The sequence below is a fragment of the Bison bison genome, unplaced genomic scaffold (genome assembly GCF_000754665.1).
Source record: "Bison bison bison isolate TAMUID 2011002044 unplaced genomic scaffold, Bison_UMD1.0 scf7180017864029, whole genome shotgun sequence".
NCBI lineage: Eukaryota > Metazoa > Chordata > Mammalia > Artiodactyla > Bovidae > Bison > Bison bison.
Genome location: NW_011494601.1, coordinates 4,674,579 through 4,687,446, shown reverse-complemented (window position 1 = coordinate 4,687,446; position 12,868 = coordinate 4,674,579). Strand labels below are relative to the sequence as shown.

The window sequence follows — 12,868 nt, the reverse complement described above, 5'->3', positions numbered from 1 at the left end:
AAAATAAAATAAAATTTTAAAAAAATAAATAAATAAAAAATGAAAAAATGAAAAAAAAAAAAAAGAAATGCAGGAAGGGGAAAGTCTCAAGCTCCAAACAAGATCTCCCCAAGGGTCTCCTCCCATGATAAGCTGGGAAAATGCAGAGCTAAGGGCCCAGAGGGCCCTAAATGCCTACAAGAGTTTATGGACTCCAATGGACTATGGAGAGCCATTGGATAGCCTGAACAGGGCACTGGTCCCAGCTCTAAATTCTTCTGGCCGTCTATGACTTTGGGCAAGTCACGCACTCCCTCTGAGCCTCAGGTTCCTATTTGGCAAAATGGGAATAATAATAATAATAATACCCCTTTTGGTAGGCAGAATGAAAAAGTTAAGTCGCTCAGTCATGTCCAACTCTTTGCAACCCCATAGACTATATAGTCCATGGAATTCTCCAGGTGAGAATACTAGAGTGGGTAGCCGTTCCCTTCTCCCTTCTCCAGGGGATCTTCCCAATCCAGGGATCGAACTCTCCCACATTGCAGGCAGATTCTTTACCAGCTGAGCCACAAGGGAACCCAAGAATACCGGGGTGGGTAGCCTATCCCTTTTCCAGGGATCTTCCTGACCCAGGAATCAACCCAGGGTCTCCTACACTGCAGGTGGATTCTTTACCAACTGAGCTATCAGGGAAGGCAGCGTAATGGCCCCTCAAAATATTCATGTGAATCCCCAGAACCTGTGAATCTGGTAACTTACATGACAAAAGGCAACTTAGGTAGCAGGGGAATTAAGGCTGTCAATTAGCTGACCTTGAGATGAGAAAGCATCCTGGATCACCCTCCAATGTAATCATAAAGGTCTTTAAAAGTCGAAGAGGGAGGAAGCAAAGAGAGGCAGACAACAGAAAGCGAGATCAGAGAGATGCATTGTGAGAACTCCGCCCTCTGTGGCTGGCTCTGAAGATGGAGAAGTGACCACAAGGAATGTGGGTTGGTTCTGGAAGCTGAAAAAAGCAAGGAAATAGAATCCTCCTGGAGCTTCCAGAGAGGAGCACAGCCCTGAAGATACTGTTTTGGACTCCTAACCTACACAACTGTAAGATAATAGATATGTGTTGCATTAAGAGTAGGACGCTAATGCATCTGTCTGGCAGGGTTATGAGGCTGATCTGATGCCTGGCAAACTGTAAAACTACTTTCTTATCTCGGGTGGTATTACCATCCGTGGGCACCCGCCACTCTCCAGACATGGTAAGCGCCTCTCCCTGCAGAATGCTCACTTCTTCCCACTCTGCCCATCTCACCTACATCACAAGCCTCAGCTGAGCCCCAGCTCATTGCAGAAGCCTCCTCTCTTTCCTCTGCCCATGTGAGCTTTCTCCTCCAAACTCCCACTGCCCTGACAGCCTGGACCTCGCAATTTCGGACATAATTATACAGCGGGTAGAGCTACCTGCTGTTGCTGTATGCGTGTTTATTTTGGTTCCAAAACTAAATTGAAACCTTGGTCTCAAACAGGAACGGTGTTTGGTCCTGTTGTTGTTGTTTTTAAGGACCTGTACCTTTTTTTTTTTCACAGTCCTGTTTTAACCACCTTTGACACAGAGAGTCACTGCCCAGGCATACATTTGTAAGCAGATACTCAATCATTTTAATTGTTCCATGACTGGACACTAACTCATTTTTCTACTTTTTTAGCAAAGTTTTCTATTTTCTAGCAGAGTTTACTGAAAGGCCTAAGGCCAGGTCTGACACAGACTAGAGAACAGCTCTAGTTTTCGAACACAGTGATTGGAGCTCCTCGTCATACCCTGATCTCATCAGTCAGGGAGGAGGTGGGCAAGGTTGGAAATCGCAGTAAAACTAGGAAAGAAGGTGGCCAAGCATGTGTCCCTCTTACCCCAGGACTGGGCACACAGAAGGTACTCAATAACAGTCAGTTAGATGACTGGCTGATGTCTGTACCATTTTTTCCTCTACTGGCTGCCTTTACTTCTGGAAGATGCCCCTCAACAAAGACATATCCATAAACACAGGAGGCAGAGCCCACTGGCCCACCCTGGGGACACAGTTCCCACAAGAATGAGACAAGCAGACAAGAGTTCTCCCCAGAGCATGTTTTTCAAGTCTCAAAATAAGATCCATCTCTCATTTCAAGGTACATTTATTTTAGTGAGGCAGGATAAGGATTTTGTGAATAAGCTGGTGTGTGGGAACAGGAATTAAAATAAGCATTGACTTGCTGCCTGCCGACGTGGATGTCCTCACATCCCACTGCCTTATTTTTGGTTCCATTCTGGTTTGTTTTCTTCTCTGGGGTTTTAAAATATGATAGGGAGGTTAGAAAGAAAGGCTGTGGATAACCATGGCTTCTGTTCACAAAGCTGGTCCTGTGTACCTGGTCACTCATTACACTTCACTGAATCCCCACTATACTCATCTCAGGTGAGTGCTATCATTATCCCCATAGGAGAGGTGAGAAGACTGAGTTTATGACAGGGAAAATGACCGTGCTCAAAGCAACCCATGAACATGTGGCTGAGCACAATGTGAACTGAGGCGGTGGAGCCCAGAACGGGACCCTGAGCCAATCAGCTCTACTGATCAAGGACCTGCCCCCAGTCTCTCTCTTTCTCTTCAGGCGGAGCAGATCCAGTCCCCAAGTTGCTAGGATAGTCTGGGACTTGGGAACCTCCAAGCTAGCTCTAGTTCTAGAAACTGGCGGTAGATAAGGAAGAGTGAGAAAAGGAGGAGCTATGAGCTGTGTGTTTTTAAGTAAGACCTCTTCCCCTCCCTGCCTGCCTGAAGCAACAGGATGAGTTAGAGAGATGCCAACATAAAGCAGTAAAAGTGGCTCAGTTATTCCCAACCCAGTCCTCAAAACCCCAAACCTCTCAAAAGGGTCAGAACAGAGGCAGAAGAACAGCATAAGAAAACGGGCATGAAGTCAGACTAGATTTTGGGTAAGGAAGGCCTTCCCCCACTCCCAAGCTACAGAATCCTGGACAAGAGAGAGAGCTCCTCTGAGCCCGCATCTCCTTATCTGTAAAATGGGAAAATAATTCCTACTTTACAGGTTTGCTCTAAGGACCAAGTTCATGTATGCAAGGGTTTATCATAGGGCCCAGTGCATAGCACAACTGGAATAAATACTAGCTGTTTTTATTAACAGACTGTCCAATGGACTAAGACGATGCATGCAAAAAAATAAAGACTATACTATATAATATGCAACCATGTTAAGAGTCGGAAGTCAAATGTGATGCAAGTTACGCTCCAGAAAAGGTAAAGGCAGGGGATGTGATGGTCATTTCACCTTTTATCCCCCATGGTGCCAGCTGCAGCACAGTCCTCTGCTCTCGACCGGGCTTCCGAGATGTAAAAGAGCCCACTTGCCAATGCAGGAGACATAAGAGATACAGGATCAATCCCTGGGTGGGGAAGATTCCTTGGAAAAGGGCATGGCAACACACTCCAGTATTCTTGCCTGGAGAATCCTATGGACAGAGGAGCCTAGCAGGCTGCAGTCGATGGGGTCGTATAGAGTTGGACATGACTGAAATGTCTGACACGACTTAGCATGGGCTCAAGAAGCATGTCGGAGAAGGCAATGGCGCCCCACTCCAGTACTCTTGCCTGGAAATCCCATGGATGGAGGAGCCTGGTAGGCTGCAGTCCATGGGGTCTCTAAGAGTTGGGCACAACTGAGTGACTTCACTTTCACTTTTCACTTTCATGCATTGGAGAAGGAAATGGCAACCCACTCCAGTATTCTTGCCTGGAGAATCCCAGGGATGGGGGAGCCTAGTGGGCTGCTATCTATGGGGTTGAACAGAGTCGGACACGACTTAAGCGACTTAGCAGCAGCAAGAAGCATGTGCGGATTTGGGAAAGACTTCAATTTTCCTGCATTTTGTCCTAAACCTCTGCCAGCAAAGGCAGTACTTTTCATTTACTAAGAGGAGGGCAGCGCTTTCTGAAATGCCCTATTTAATGGAATTATTCCTTTTACTTTATAAGCCACACCTCATGGGAATGTTCATTTTATCTCTGGCAGCTCATCAGAACAATAACTGTTTCCCGGTGCAATAACCTATGTATTAAATCACAATGGGGACCTCCTTGAAATATTACTATACTGAATTCTCTTCCATAACAGGCAGATCAGTTTTGGATTTCACCCAAGAGGCTTAGTCACCAAAGAACCAAAAGTATTTCATTAAATGTGTTTTCTCCTAAAAGAGGAGAAAGGTTATTAGTAGTTATTATTATCTCATAGCCTCAAAGGTTGTTGGTCTTTGTTTCCAGTTTCAATACCACTTGAATCCCACAGAGGAGGAGGCTGAAGGGCTGCAGTCCATAGCATCACAGAGTTGGACACAATTGAAGTGACTGAGCACTTATGCTTCCAAACATACTATATAATTTACTTATTTATTAGGCTTCTTTTTTCCCTGTTCTTCCCCCACTGCAATGTCAGATGGGGGGATGCCGCCTACTTTATTCACTGTTGTTTCCTAATCATATAGAAAATGCACCTGGCACATAATAGCTGCTTGATAACCCTGTTCAATTCGTGAGCAAATTAAAGCATATTTTAGAGCATATTTTTTTTGAAAAGCAACTACAACTGAAGCAAAGCATCTCTAACTAGTCTTCTTTTTTCTGTCTCTGCCCCTTTTTTTGTTTAATTGAAGTATAGTTGGTTTACAATGTATTCGTTTCTGGCGCACAGCAAAGTGACTTATTGGTGCACATGTGCTAAGTCACTTCAGTTGTGTCAGACTCTTTGCAACCCCATGGACTGTAGCCCGCCAGGCTCCCCTGTCCATGGGATTCTCCAGGCAAGAATACTGGAGTGGGTTGCATGCTCTCCTCCAGGGGATCTTCCCAACCCAGGGATGGAACCTGCATCTCTCATGTCTCCTGCATTGGCAGGTGGGTTCTTTACCACTAGTGCCATCTGGGAAGCCATATATATAAATTTTCATATTATTTTCCACGATAGTGTATTACAGGTACTGAATACAGTTCCTTGTGCTATATATATAGTACATGGGTGCTCAGTCCCTAAGTCATGTCCAACTCTCTCTGACCCCATGGACTGTGGCTTGCCAGGCTCCTCTATCCATGGGATTTCTCAGACAAGAATACTGGAGTGGGTAGCCATTTCCTTCTCCAGAGGATCTTCCCGAAGCAGGGATCGAATGCACGTCTCCTGTATTACAGGTAGATTCTTTACCACTGAGCCACCTGGGAAGCTCTGTGCTATATGGTAGACCCCTGTTATTTACCTATTCTATATACAATAGTTTGTATCTGCTAATCCCAAATTTCTAATTTATCCCTCCCCCAACCCCCTTTCCTCTTTCTTCCATTTTCCTGTCTGCACAGATAGATTTTTACTAGATCAGAACCCCTCCAAAAGTCAGAATGACATCATCCACAAAAAGGAATGGGTTTTTACAAGATCTAAGTCCTCCTAATGGTGACTATTCAGGGAGACTCACTTACGCAAAAAAAAGGAGACCTGGCTCCACACCAGGGGTGCGCCCTGCTGGCTGCAGAGGTGGGATGTCTCCACCACAGTCAGGAAGGGGTCCCCTCCATCTTCCAGGACCACAAGGGACCTAGCATCAAATTCAGGTTTGGGAAGTGCATGAACTGGAAGGTAGTTTAAGTCCAAATATCCCATTTTTCCAATGGGAAAACTGAGGGTCCAGAAAAGTAGTGTTTGTTCAAGTACACAGAGGAAGTAGAGCCCAACCAAGAAGAGAAGGCAGATTCCTTTTCTTCCTCCTCCCTTATTCTCTTTTCTCTTCCATCCTTCTCTCTCTTTCCCTCTCTCCCTCTCCCTCTCTTCCTTCTCTCCCTTTGTCTGCTTGGGGGGTGTGTGTGTGTATACATGCGTCACAATGATGGTTTAGAAAGAGCTCTGGTTAGCAGTCCATACAAAACTTTGACCCAGGTATGCTGGTGATTAATTTCACTAACTACCTAGTCCTCTACAACAACCAAGACTGCAAATTTTCTCAAAGTTCCCATGAACAATGCAAGAGGTTTAGAAATTTTCTGAAATGAAAGAATCTTTGAGATCATCTAGCCCAACCTCTATTTTACAGGTGAAAAACAGCAGGTCGAGGGAAGAAAGTGAGTTCCTCACATCACAAGGTGGGCTCAGAGCTCAGTTGAAGCGGCCAGGATCTTGGGCATCAGAGCCATGAAAGGATACTCAGGACGCTTCTCACTTGGGTATCTGGCTCTAATGGTCTCACCATTCTGGCCAGAAAATCCCATCTAAGAGAGCACATCTCAGATCAAGGGCGAAAACATTCCCCTTGAGCAAGTAAATACAACTCAAATGAGAAAACTAGCAGAAAATAGAATCCGCATGATAAACACACACACACATACATACATGTATGCGTTACTGCACACACCATATATAAAAGATTCTTGTTTTAAAAGTACTTGATACTAGGTATAGAATACATTTACAGGACTAGCAAGGACATCAAAAGTGCTAGCAGAAGCATATTTTGACACAACATTTTTGAAAAGCTATCCATTAATATCTACAAACTAAAATACACATACTCTTTGATCCAGCAAGTCCTCTTCCAGGAACTTGGAATTCTCTCTAAAGATAGAACTGTATGGATACGTGGATGAGAGTGCTTACCAAACCACTGTTGATAGCAGAAAAGTAAACAATCATGTTGTGCATTATTTGGGTAACAGCTGAATAAATGTGCTAGAGCAATGTATGGGATTTTGCGCAACTGTCATAAAACGAATCATTACAGAGCTGAAGGGATGGCCATCACTTACTAGTAGTAAGAGAGTCAACTGCAGTGTGATGTGACTGATAACAATGATTTCATATAAAGACAACCATCTCTAAAACACTGTGATGTGTGCACATCTGTGTTTGCTGGTGGTGAAACCAGCACAAAGGAAAGATGTGGAAGTCTGTAACACTGAGCATCCTGGGCAGAGGGTAGTGATGGATGTGGGCGGAAGAGGTACTTAATATTTTCTTTATACATCTTTGACTATTGATGCTATTTTACATATATATTACTTTGAAGAAATATGTTAAGACCAAAAATCTCTGAAAATAAAGACAGAGGGAGCCCACAAATAGTCCTCCAAGTCCTATTTCAGCCTCCCCTCTTCCCCTGTAGACTTGTGACAGCAAGAACATTTTGAGGAAATTACTCAGTGTGGCAAAGAGAACCCAACAGCTGCCTCTCTAAACCTTTGGTTCCTTGACCATCCTCTGAGTTACTTACTTTTCCCACTAAATTATCCTAGACTTGATACAGGAAGTGACCTGTCCAGCAAATACAGGAAGTGAGGTGTGAACACAGCTCCAGCAAAAGCTCCTCCATTCACACAGAGAAGAAGCTGGATCTCCCTCGAGGTGAAGGTGTCTTATTCCACCCCCACAAAGGAGCTCACAATTTTAATTAAACCACACAGGGTCCACCCATCACAAAACTGTGAAGCAGACAGAAGCTAACTCTGGCAGGCAGGCCTCCTGGGGCACCTGAAGCTGTTACGCAGAAAGCTTTGTGCCCATGCTCTGTTGAATAAACAGTAAGAGAACCATGAATGCAGAGGTTCTGCCTGTGACCATGATGACCACTGGGCTTCAACAATGATAAAACTGCATTCTCTGAAGCACTCACTGTTCACATTCTTCTTGGCTGGTGCTTGCTTCTGAGAGAAAACTCTCACCATCAACTTCTAAACCTCTGAGAGTTGTTCACACAAATCCAGGAAGGTTTCTTTCTGTGGATTCTCAGTCCTCCAATGCATCCCAGATGCACCACCTGATATATTTCAGCCATGGCTCAGGAGCCAGTGAAAAAGAAGGGAGAGAGACTGACTTACCAAGCCAACTTCTGTTTAAGTACACGGACACAAACACAGGGGGGACCGTGAAGAAATCTACCACAGAGTTCACTTCAAGCCAGAACCATAGCTTATCGTTGGCTGCAATAAACTGGGGGAAAGAAAACACGAAAGAGAGAGAGAGAGAGAAAATGAGAAGCATGGTGCTGGCATGCAAACAGTACTCTTCCCCCCCTCAAAAGAAAACACTTATTTATTTTTATTTTTTATTTTTTTTAATTGAAGGAAAGTTGCTTCGCAATATTGTGTTGGTCTCTGCCAAACATCAACATGAGTCAGCCATAGGTATACATGTGTCCCCTCTCCTTCTTAAGCCTCCCCCCACCTCCCACCTCTTCCCACCCTTCAGTTCTAGAAAGTTGATACTGATGAACCTATTTACAGGGCAACAATGGAGATGCAGACATAGAGAACAGATTTATGGACACGGGTATGGGGGAGGAAGGAGAGGGTGGGAGGAATGAAGAGAGTAACATGGAAGTATATACACTGCTGCTGCTGCTGCTAGTCGCTTCAGTCGTGTCCGACTCTGTGCGACCCCATAGACAGCAGCCCACCAGGCTCCCCTGTCCCTGGGATTCTCCAGGCAAGAACACTGGAGTAGGTTTCCATTTCCTTCTCCAATGCGTGAAAGTGAAGTCGCTCAGTCGTGTCCGACTCTTAGCCACCCCATAGATGGCAGCCTACCAGGCTCCTCCGCCTATGGGATTTTCCAGGCAAGAGTACTGGAGTGGGGTGCCATTGCCTTCTCCAAGCATATACACTACCATATGTAAAAGAGATAGCTAGTGGGAATTTGCTGCATGACTCAGGGAACTCAAACTGGGGCTCTACAACAAACTATACTCATTCTTCCAAAGGGTACATTTCAGTTTTTCATGGGGGCCTAGAGGGAGATGTTATGTTCTTATATCTATGCCAGTTCCTTGCTATTTCTGTCTTAGAATTTGGATCTACAGTCTTTTCTAGAGAGTGACTATATGCTCTGAGAGCCTTGGAGAAAACTCAGGGAGTACATTTTTCTGTGGTTTTCAGTAGCGTCATAGGGCAGTTTGAGAGACCTCACGTTTCTTAAAGTCTCCACTGTAAATATTCACCCACACAGTCTGTACAGCTCCCTTTATAGACATGGTTTGGATAAATCCTCCAAGCCCTCAATTCTGCCAATCTACCCCCTTGCTTCAACCCTCACAACTCACTGTTCTCTCAGGATTCAGTTAAGTGAGCACTGATAAGCATAATTTTAAGAGTGGAAGGTTTTTCCTCCTGTTTAAGGCAAACCATGCATTCGTGCGTGAATGGAGAGATGAGGAACAGTAGACCAGTAAGGGTGTAATAGTCATTTCAATCCTTATTTCTCCTGCTCAGAACAAAATTAACATACACATGAGGAAATGCTGACCTAAGGAAAGGGCTCTCTCACAAAATGAAAATCAGAATTCGGTCTCTTGTCTCCCCTGCAAACACTGGGCTTCATCTTGCCTGTGGGAGCAGATGCTGATGGGGAATGGTCCCTAGGTACAAGACTCACACGCTCCATTGTGATACTGAGCAGTCTGGTTCAAACTTACCCGCAAGCCAAAGTAGAGAAGGAAGAATACGTTGAAAGCCATGTCGATCTGTAATGTGAAATCTTTGTAGAAATTCTGGCAGGATTCTATTGGGCTATTAGACAGGAAGAAGAGAAAAGCAAGAGGTAAATGAAAAGCATCATCACATGTTCCATATCGCTGTGCAGTGACGGTGCTTAGGGAACAGGACAAAATGAACGTTCAAAAAATAAAACATTTGGTCTTTGTATCCCCTGTGATCATCAAGCAAGCATTGCCAAGGGGCCTTTCCATTCAACCATACAGTCTTTTGTTCTTTGTTTTCGTCATCTGATACATGTATTGTTTCCATCATCATTCAACAGTTGAGCTAAGAATCTAAAGAGGATCATGCAGACACCTTGAGGGAAGGACAAGCAGAAGAGACCACCAAAGTCCTCAATTTCATATTAACCCTTAAAGAACTGACCTCTTTCTTTGAGAGGACACGAACCTAAGCTAAAAGCAGTCTCTCCCACTCTCCAGCACATTAGAAATGAAGTCCATTTTCAATTAAACACAGCGGTTGTGTTTTGGACCTTTTAAAAGCCATTGGTTGATTAATGATAAAGGACCAGGAGCATCTCAGGAAAGCCGTGGAGGAGAGGATCCTGGTGGATGTTCTGGTGAAACTAAATATGGACTTATATGCGGCACTCTGATCTGGGGAAAGAAGCATTGCCCAACTGGTAGAATTCAAGACCATTAAATCAATCTATTGAAGCAGTACTCTAAGGGTTAATTTTTATTTTTATTTTTTGGCATGCAGGTTAATTGCCCTTGTGTGTGTCAAGCAGCCAATGCGAACCCCCAGCACATTCTACTTTGCTTGAGAGTAGGCAGTTCAAAAGGGTACAACTATACAAACTGGTACGTGGCTTCCGTGTGCTTTCCTGCATCAAACTGATCAGAGGATCAGAGTGTGAAAAGTCCCAAAGTCTGGGCTGGATGGGAAGTAGGAAAGCCTCATAAGCCTTTCAAAGCTGTGAATGAATATGTATAGGACACTGTTATCAGTAAGCCAGTGGAACCACTCAGGCCAGGAATGTCAAGAAGGTGTGGTGAGGGAAAGGATAGGGGAGGATGGGGAGAAGTAAAATACATTCCCCAGATGGGAAGCAACGTGGACCTCCAGGATGGGAGAGGGCTAACTTGAGAGGTGCAGGATGGAGGATTTCCAAGTATCACCACTTTGGAAATTGCTGTACGCAATACCAGTTAGTATAGTTGTACTTCAGTAAGGGCAATTCTTGGTTGTTCAACAGGCAGGAATCTGTGCAGTACAGATATGCAGGGCCCACTTAAAGGCAGGGTGACTCAGTCTGTGGGACTCTCCGATCGAGTTACATGCACTGGATTTATCCATTCTTCATCTGTATTACAAGTCAAACATGCCCTTTGTCATCTCCCAAATCACAGATATGTGGAAAACCCTACAGACAAGCATGAAGAGGAATCTACATTCGCATTTACAAACTAAGCAGACTGAACAAAAAACAAACACTGAAAACCATTTGTATAAAGGAGATGGCAAGTACTCGGTTTTCACTAAGGTAAAGCGGGAGGAAAATAGCATGGAATTTGCTTACTCCAATGATGAAAGAAGGCAGGAGCAAAAGAGACTGAACACCATAGCCTGCCACTGCTCTTTGCCTGCTCTCTTACTCAGATTCAATGAAAAAAGGAGAATCCAGGACAGGAGTTAACAAGTGACACTTCTGCAATCCTCAATCTAGGATGGAATTTTGTTTTAAGAGCAAGACCCACAGGGTTCACAGATGTTAGAATTCTTTGCTACTCTAGGTGCAGTGGAAAGAAGTATATGAACTAGGTTGACCAGAAGCCCACTATTGATCCCAAGGGATGAGGAGACCATGCATCTCTATACTGCGTAAGCTACAGGTATGATGGGCTACCAAAATACTGAAGAGTAAATGGTGTATGTGTGGGTGTATGTGTGCGTAAGAGTGAGCAGGAGATTGAGGATGGCGGGGGGCGGGGGGGATCCTGCAGGGAAATACAATATTGTACTCATGTCTTCCCTTGTGCCAGCAGTGACTTAGCTGTGCCTTATAAACTTGTCCACATCAAGATTGATGTGTATACTACCAAGGGGACAGAGATGTCCCAAGTCTGTTATGGAAAACCCACTACCACTTCACCAAGGCCAAACAATCACCTTACTTATTGCCTTCACAATAGTCATTGGTGGCACATTTGGGGGTCCATGTGAGTTCCTTAACTCCTATTAACTCCATGGCTTCTGTGGTCAATTTCATAGTAACCTTGAAACACACTGAGTAGGGAAAGTATTTGCTAGGCTGTGGAAGAGAAAGGAACAGTGGGGGAAGAGATGCTAGCTCAATACCATTGAAGATATTCTGGTTCAACATAAATGGAAGCAGATAATTAAGAGAGTATAAGGAATTAGGCTGTAGCAACTAATTTCCACTATTCTTTGCCTTCCTTGTCATTTCTGCTGCTGCTACTAAGTTGCTTCAGTTGTGTCCAACTCTGTGCGACCTCATAGATGGCAGCCCACCAGGCTCCCCTGTCCCTGGGATTCTCCAGGCAAGAACACTGGAGTGGGTTGCCATTTCCTTCTCCAATGCATGAAAGTGAAAAGTGGAAGTGAAGTGGTTCAGTCGTGTCTGACTCTTCACAACCCCATGGACTGCAGCCCACCAGGCTCCTCCATCCATGGGATTTTCCAGGCAAGAGTACTGGAGTGGGGTGCCATTGCCTTCTCTGGTCATTTCTGCTACTTCCTCCTATATTGCCCATCCCCAAAGGCAGCAATAAGAGAGCTTGATGGTAATGAACACTGTGCTGAAAAATATACCTCTACAACACACTGATTTACAGAAAACAATGTTGAAATCATAATAGACCTTTTCTCTGGTCTTTCAGAATTTTAGAGAATTAATTTAATCATCCTTTTATATCATTCCTTGAGACTTATACTTTGAGCTGAAATAATAAAGGGAGTAAATTATGCTGCTGGGGCTGGCAGCTTTTCCTCTGGCTGAAGCTCACCAGTAATAAGAGCCACTCAGCTAAGATGAAGTAGGAGAGAAACAGGAAATTCTGAGACAGAAGAGGCTGGCCCCTGGAACCCAGGTAGGACCAGAGTGATCAGACAGTCTATTTTCTATCCCTCTCAGCTCTTTGCATGAGAGCCCAAGGAGAAATCTCCTGCCTAGTTTTCTCAAGAGAGATCAGAACTGTTTATCAGGATCCCCTCTGAGATAAATCCTCTGAGTGCCTTTAGTCCACAGACTCATACAGTCAAAGACCACAGAGCAGAGACTCTAAAGCCCCATCATTTCATTCCTCAAATGGAAACAACCCACAGAGAAGTTCGTTGATCTTATA

General features: G+C 44.4%; 1 protein-coding gene across 7 annotated transcripts in view; it reads right to left on the bottom strand.

Annotated features, from left to right (window-relative positions):
- Positions 1–12,868, bottom strand: part of KCNMA1 (potassium large conductance calcium-activated channel, subfamily M, alpha member 1) — a 772,904-nt gene that overhangs the window by 319,356 nt on the left and 440,680 nt on the right. For all 7 annotated transcript variants that reach the window (XM_010834186.1, XM_010834188.1, XM_010834189.1 and 4 more), the window contains exons 4-5: positions 9,476–9,569; positions 7,884–7,995 (exon numbers count right to left, since the gene is read on the bottom strand). In XM_010834186.1, coding sequence (XP_010832488.1) covers positions 7,884–7,995; positions 9,476–9,569 — 206 coding nt within the window. The remainder of the gene's footprint in view (positions 1–7,883; positions 7,996–9,475; positions 9,570–12,868) is intronic.